Below are 7,696 nucleotides of genomic sequence, written 5' to 3'. Positions count from 1 at the left end.
AGCGAGCTAGCGTTTGATGTAAGGTTGAGAGTAGATGGAATCATCTGTGATAAGAAGCTATAGTTGATTAAAGCTCAATTGCTTATGCATTTATGTACGACCAACATTAACAGTAAAAGTCTTCTTGCATCTAACGTTAATAGTACAGTAGTACCTATGTTCTTTGTTGAACTTGTTAGATACGCAATTCTTAAACATAAACCAAGAAATGAAACAAGTCCAAATCTCATCAAGTTAAACCAAACCAGGATCAAGGTATGCCTCTGTGCTACAAATTTGCTCAAACAGTATCTGAAACCAACTCCTGTTACATTTTTCATATGTATGTAAAAATGAAGGGTAAAAAAAACCGGTTTTCACAAGCAAAGGCGATTCTGGAAAAAACTCAAAATAGCCAATACAATCATACAATACAGGTGAACCTGTAACAGCCGCGTTGAGCTCAAATAAAAAAATAAAAAAAAAAACTAAAATATGCAAAACATATATCCGCAGGATATGCTGACGTTATTTCCATAGCTTAATATCCTTAGTTGTATCTTCTTCATGTATTCTACAGCTAAACTTACATACCTTAGGAATTATGCTACTCATTTAATGGGAACATCTTCTCGATCATGGGATTGGAAAGAATCCGGTTAGGATCCAACTCTTTTCGTGCTTTGTTGAATGCATCCACAGGAAACCGTTTTCTTAGCCTTGCTTGGAGCGCTGCAAGCTCGTCTTTGTCCTTTGGAACCTGAAACTCAAAATCCAATATTATAATACATGGGATTCAGGTCAAAACTGGTCAGTTTTCAATTAGGGGTCACCTGAAAACACTACCATTGCACTTTTCTTAGGAAAAAAATAATGTGATAAATAATATTACAAATCGAATATAGTTTGGAAGGTTGCAAGAAAACTTGCATTTCAGAGAATTTCACCTTGTCTGACCCATCTGGCCAATTTACTTGTTGCGTTAATAGCTAAATCCATTTGTTATATTTTAACTAATTGAGATTAGAAAACCCAATTATCCCATTTATAAATAAATGTGTCCAAATCTGTCATCTCAACACTTTAAGATATGCATTATCTTGCTTCTTAGTTTCTAAGACCAAATCAATGGATGGCTGCCAATTTCTCAACTTCATATTTATAGGAATATGTCAAATACACTCGTCTTAAAAACAAGTACCCGAATGCCCTATACAATTACTTCTTACTCAAAAGACGGGAATAGATTTATCCTGAACCAATTATAGATTTATTCTTCACTAGTTTTCACTATTTGACTTCAAATTAGCCAAACTTTCTTCAGCTTAACTTAATATACTTCAAATTAAAAAACAAGTCTCATCATCGTGTTCTAATTTCCTCACATTTAGCCAAACATTGTAGTGCCTTCTCGCTTTGCATTCTATATCGAGCAACACCCATTTTAACGAGATCCTCTTGGACGGGCTCTTTTATCCCCCACGTCCTTATTTGTTAATAACACGGGCATATGTTGAATTAAATAATCAATACAATAATAAACCTAACAACTGCAATACAAGTATCCCGCCCATTGTTAGCAAGTATTCTCACTTACAAGGTTTACCATAATCTGTCACTAACTGACCAACTTAGCATTATGTACCCTTGATTATGTTTAGAAACCATAGTCGACCAAATGCTAGTGCAGTTAAATTGGCTTCCTTAATAGCAGTACTTGACAGTTGACACATGGTTTCAGTAAGTTAGCAACAGCAGAGATAACCATGTGTTGTCGGTCGATTTATAAATAGTATGACAAACTTACTTTTAACAAGTTATAAATAGTAAATTGATATTTGCTCTGGGCCTTTGGCATGGGGATCTAGACTTTGTTGTTAGTTCTTAGTTCTTACAATTATAGATGAGGCAACCTCAATCCCATTTCTCGCGAACACCTCACAGTGCATTACACTTTATTACTAATGGGCCAAATTGATTTTCTATAATGCGTCAAACAGTTTAATAGCTCAAAAGTTGTTCAAAGTGTTTTTAACATGTGAGCTTCCTAATCGTTTATTCCAGACAAATAAAATTATAGTTTAAAAGGATGGGGTTCTCAACAAATTATGTGTTCACATTATTTAAGCAAACTAGAAAATAGAATAAAAAAATGCTGTGGATGGCCTAACCCGACACATAATTAAAATAGAGAATTTTGACCCAAATCCCATTCACCCACTATCCAACCTGCCAATTTGCCACCTCTAGCAATTACTTTCATGTTTGTCGACTCTTTAATGCTTCTGCTTCCTTTAAATCCTAAAGAGTCAACATATCATTTTTTTTATCTACATAACCTTCTTAGCCTCATTGTTTCAAATGATGCTCAAATTCTTACACAACAAAGGAGATAATTGTTTATTAGCATTCATCTCTGACTTATTTCCATTAAAGTATTTATCATAGTTAACTTATCCAAACACTGTTATGGCAATAAAAACTATGAAGATCAACTTAATACTATTATGATGCAACTGCAAGTTCTTCGATGACTGGCATGGCATGTAACATATGTTTAGTGGTTACATTATTTGAAATCAGTTTAATCATTTTAACACTGCCTAGACTATCATTTATACATTGTTTGTGATCCTGAGTGGAGGATTTCTCGTCAAGCATCTTATATAAGCCCCCACTCAAACCACAGTCTAAGGTTGGTTCAGCAAAACTAGAATGTCTACACAATAATGTGTTTGCCAAAAAGGTGTTTCTGTAGTCTCCTGAATTTTCATTAATAACGTTTTCTAGACAGCCAAACCTTACAAAAAAGCTCAACAAAATAGCATATGTGATATGTTTCATGTTTCTAAAGCCAAGACCATAGCATTCAGTCAATCCTATTTTATTAACCTACACCATTTCATTTATGTGCTACTCCAAGATATATAAGTATGATATATAGCATGCGAAATGTACCTCAATCTTAGCCCAATGTTCATAAGCAGAATATTGATCCCATAAGTGTGCTTGAGTAAGTTGCTTATAGTGAAAAAAGTCTTCCGTTATTTGTTTCCTCTGACGGGCATCTGATGTAGGGAGATACATGATGATACCAACCTGTCACACAGAAAGCAAGTAATATATAAGGTTGTGTTTTCGAATAAAATATCCGACAATCGCCATTTGAAGACTGAAGTTGCAATAATCAGTTTAGAGTATAAATAACCAAATTCTGTATCGCCGTTCTAAAAAAAATAATAACTAAATTCTGCTTTGTTTTATTTGTTATTTAAGGGTGAAACAATCATTGTCATAATAACTTCTTTTTTCCAAAACTATGTCACTTGTTATTTTATCTACTTTATCCATAAATAATTGGACTTTGCCAAACACTCAACCACACAGAGGCACTCATCCAATGACTAATTTCTACAGCCCGCTTTATTACAGCAGATAGTCTAATTATGATTGTTCAACTGTACCAGCATTTTCAAAATGCACGTCTAAATTCACTTACCCATGAGAATATATCATCATTTGATGCACTTGAAGCTGGGCTCATCAAACTTTTGCTAGAAGCAGTCCATCTCTGTTCTATTGGTGACGGAGCAGGTATCTCTTCTTTCTCTATTAACTCCATTACATCTTCTATGAACTTTAGGTCTTTCATATTCGGTTTCAATAAGGTTCCAGCTGGGAAACATGTCTCGGAGACCCACTGTTGACCACCACAATCAAATCCAAGAATTTCATCACTCCACCCTACCCGGTATCCTTCTGATCTCTTCCAAAACTCGGCCTCAGCTTCATTGATCTTTTTAACATGGTCCTTGTTTAGAGGATCAATTGATAATAATTTATCTCTTAGTTCAGTAAAGGAAAGATCAGAAATTGTTTGTTCGTCGGTAGATGAAGTTGCAATAAATTGGGCTCTGCATAGTAAATATTAATAAAGCAGAGAAATGAGTAAACTATATGCCAGACTAGTGAACCTAAAAGCGTCAAAATGGTTGAGCAAGTCAAATAAGGCTGAAAATGGCAATGCTTTTGTATGGGTAAAAAGGTTCCAGATCGGATTGGGTTGACCTGTAACACTGGCTAAAACTTTCTATCTTTCGTAAACAATTTGTGTGTCACTACAATTATATGATAGCATCTCAATAGTCTCTTTCCTGCGATAACATTATTAAAAAACCTTGATGCGTTAAAAAATTACACATTTGGCAACTTTTGATACATTGGCTTGTTTACATTTTCGTCTTCTCTTCTTTTTTATTATTATAATATTTATTTTATCCGTTAAAGATAAAATACAAAAAAAGATCACCCTTGGGAGAAAAACCTGAGGCACCTATAATAAGTAAAAGGGTCAAATTATCACCTCTAGAGCAAACAATAAATTCACCTGTATTTCTCTTTTGATTCTTTATATAAATCACGAATAGGCTGTAAAGCTTCATCCAAACTATACTTCGGTTTAAATTTGGGTGCACCTCTCCATTTAGAAACAGGGTTACATGTCACAACTACAACGGTGTTGGTATATGGTATGTATAGGTATTTTACATGCTTGTTGTCGTTTAGAAGCTTTCTGCATTCCGAAAGAAAAATACATTATAAGATAATAAAATGTAAAAGCGCATATGATAGCGAACTATTAATCAAACATAATACACAGACAGAATATGCAACTTTAGTCGAACATAACACACATAGTAATAAACTTTGGGCTTGTGAACTGAAATCAAATACCTACTTGTGTTTTTTCTTGATTTCTGTCAAGTTAGATACAAAAGTGTGCTCTACAAGTTCTTGCCTCTCAACGCACTGAAGAGTGACTTCAGCAACAACCCCGAATGCACCTAGCCCACAACGAGCTAAATAAAACAGTTCCGGGTCTTTCTCTTTTGAAATTTCAATTGTTCCCTTCCCAGGGGTAACTAACTTCATGCTGATAACTTGCTCATCAATTGGGGGCAACTTTGCACCAGTACCATGGGCACCAACCTATAAAATTATATCATACCAAATTAAGAAACAAACACTTATAGAAGACAATAATATGTACATCAAATGTTTGGAGGCAAAATGATATGTTTTAGAGCTGTGTGTTTAATTATTATGATTTCAAGTATCATCTATCAGTTCTTAATGTCTGTTTAAAATTATTCTGTTAACGGTTATATGATAATTTACATTTAACGGGTCAAATAACAAGTACACTTTTAACACTGAGTCCTAAACTTAAACTTTAATAACAAGTTTACAACTTCAAATAACAAAGAACACATGAACACCACTCGATGTGACAAAATTTAAAACAGCGAATTGTCTTATTCTGATTATAAATATAAACCATTTAGCCTCCCACATTTTAACTTTCAACATCACCAAACATATTGTGTCATGTTTATCTTTATATCCAAGTTACCAATTACCATTCCCATCATCCTCCTTTTTATCCATGTCGCCAAACACCCTCTCTTCCCCACTCTTACACAATTCCCTTCAGCAACCGCCAAATACCACCGTAAGCCAAACCTAGTTCAATATTACAAAACCAGCCTAAGAATCCACATCCAAACACTCTTCTACTTTTGTGGACCAACCACAAATTCAGCCGTATGCAGGCTAGCTTAGCTTATTTTTTGGGCTTATCTTATTTAAATTTCAAGTCAATAAGCTCATTTTACCAACCTAGGAATTTATCAACTTGACTTGATTGCCTGTTTAAACCCGTTAACTTAGGGTGATAAGCTCATCAGCCGGAGAGAAAAAAAAAAGCCAACAAGAATGAGCTTATTGGCCTTTTCAAATAAAGCATTTAGTCTCCGACATTTTGTCATTTAACATAAATACAAATTGTGACACGTCCTTCTTTAGATCCAAGTTAGCAAACACCATTCCCAGCATCCTCCGTTTTATCTATGTTGCCAAACACCCTCTCTTCCCCACTCTTACAAAACCAGTCTCAGAATCCACATCTCTCCTACTTTAGGGGACCAACCACACATTCAACCGTATATAGACCAGCTTAGCTTATTCTTTGGGCTTATCTTATTTAAATTTTAAGTCAATAGGCTTATTTTTACCAATTTTATCAACTTGGATTGGTTGCCTATTTAAACCCATAAACTTAGAGTGATAAGCTTATAAACCAGAGAGAGAGAAAAAAAAAAACACACATGAATGAGCTTATTGGCCATTTAAAATGAGTAAACGATGTCTGCTTCAACAACCAGGCAGCTCTCTGCTCTTCCACTCACAATCAGTTAATTACAACCCCCCATGTGATGATATAACAAAAGAGTTCAACTTTTTTTTGTAAAAGTCTGAAAAGCAGACAATTACCCGTTTGTTCCGGCAGGTCCTATATCCTCATTTGAAACTTCATAAAGCTGATAAACCCTAGCCCCTAAATACCTTATATACACTAATGTCCAAGCGATGGTAGCCTAGTGGTCAGGGATGCAACAAAAAAAGCAGAAGTTCAGGGTTCAAATCCCGGCTCATTGTCCCTTTAATATTATGCGATTTACCTTTTTCATTTGGTCGTGGGGGGAGCGATAACGGGTACAGCCCTAAAACATGCTATGATACATATATAAAATCCTATAAATACTTTCTATATCATATTCCTTACTTAACCAAACAGACAGACAAAATTATTATAAAGATCTAAACTTTAACATAATAAAACCTGAACAATGCCACCAATTTGTTGTTCTCTAATAGATGCAAAATTCTGCAAAGTAATCCCAAAATCTTTAATCTCATCAACAAGTTGTTGAACCCGAATTCCGGCTTGAACCCGAACCCGTTTCTTCTCTTTATCAACTTCCAAAACCTTATCCATCAACCCCAGATTCACCATTCCACCACGGGCCAACCCGATACCATTCGGAGACAAACCCGACCCAACGGGTCGGATCCTCTGTTTCTTTTCATTAGCATCATTAACAATCTCTTCCAATTCTTTCAAACTTTCAGGCTGTTTGAAGACCCGGGTCTGTACCTCGTGGGTCCCACTCCAGTTCACCACCGTGTGTAGATCATCCGGCAATGGGGCCCACCGGAAAAGATGGGCTTTCTTGTGTTTTGCATTTTCTGGAAATGGAAATGAGTAGTATGTTCCGACAGCGCAGCCGACCAAAAGGGCGGCGTATCCTAGGTACTTTCGGGTTTCTGAGGATGTTGATGAGGCGGCGGAGAGTGGTGGAGGTGTTGGCGGCGGCGGTGATGATGAAAAATGACGGCTCAGGTTTAGTGATTGAAGGGGTCTTTTGAGTTTCAGTGATCGAAACATTTGTGAGTTTATTAATTTTTTTGTTTTTTCCAGGTGACACTACTATATTTCTATGTGTTGAGTGTGTGTGAAATGAGATATGGACATATTTGGTTTTTTATTATTTTTTTTTATTTTTAAAAAAGCAACTATTATTCCCATAAAAAAACGTCTTTCACACTTAAGTCGGGACGTCGCCACACTCAAATCGGGCGTGAACGACAGCGATACAAATATTATATATCAATATTGTATTAAGTCCAATCTTGACAATTTATACTATGTTTCCTAGCTTTATATTTATACCAAAGAAAACTAGTATTCTTAATATTTTGGAAAATTTTCTCCACGTTAGTCGAGTCTTCATTGAATCTTCTATCATTCCTAAATGCACCAAGATGTCACTAGAATAACAAACTTTTATATTTAGCATTTGAACTTTATATTTTA

At 35.4% G+C, this 7,696-nt stretch overlaps 1 protein-coding gene across 1 annotated transcript; it reads right to left on the bottom strand.

Moving 5' to 3' along the window:
- Positions 1–247: 247 nt before the first annotated feature.
- Positions 248–7,334, bottom strand: LOC122581438 (L-galactono-1,4-lactone dehydrogenase, mitochondrial). The gene is made up of 6 exons (XM_043753671.1): positions 6,662–7,334; positions 4,718–4,968; positions 4,367–4,552; positions 3,479–3,893; positions 2,938–3,078; positions 248–739 (listed from the first exon to the last, which is right to left on the bottom strand). Exons 1-6 carry the CDS (start codon positions 7,265–7,267, stop codon positions 587–589), a joined length of 1,752 nt encoding a protein of 583 aa, XP_043609606.1. The 5' UTR covers positions 7,268–7,334; the 3' UTR covers positions 248–586.
- Between the last annotated feature and the right edge of the window lie 362 nt (positions 7,335–7,696).

Source organism: Erigeron canadensis, chromosome 9 (assembly GCF_010389155.1).
Source record: "Erigeron canadensis isolate Cc75 chromosome 9, C_canadensis_v1, whole genome shotgun sequence".
In the NCBI taxonomy this organism is placed as follows: domain Eukaryota; kingdom Viridiplantae; phylum Streptophyta; class Magnoliopsida; order Asterales; family Asteraceae; genus Erigeron; species Erigeron canadensis.
Note: the sequence above shows the minus strand (reverse complement) of the source record. Positions and strands in the feature narration are given on the sequence as shown.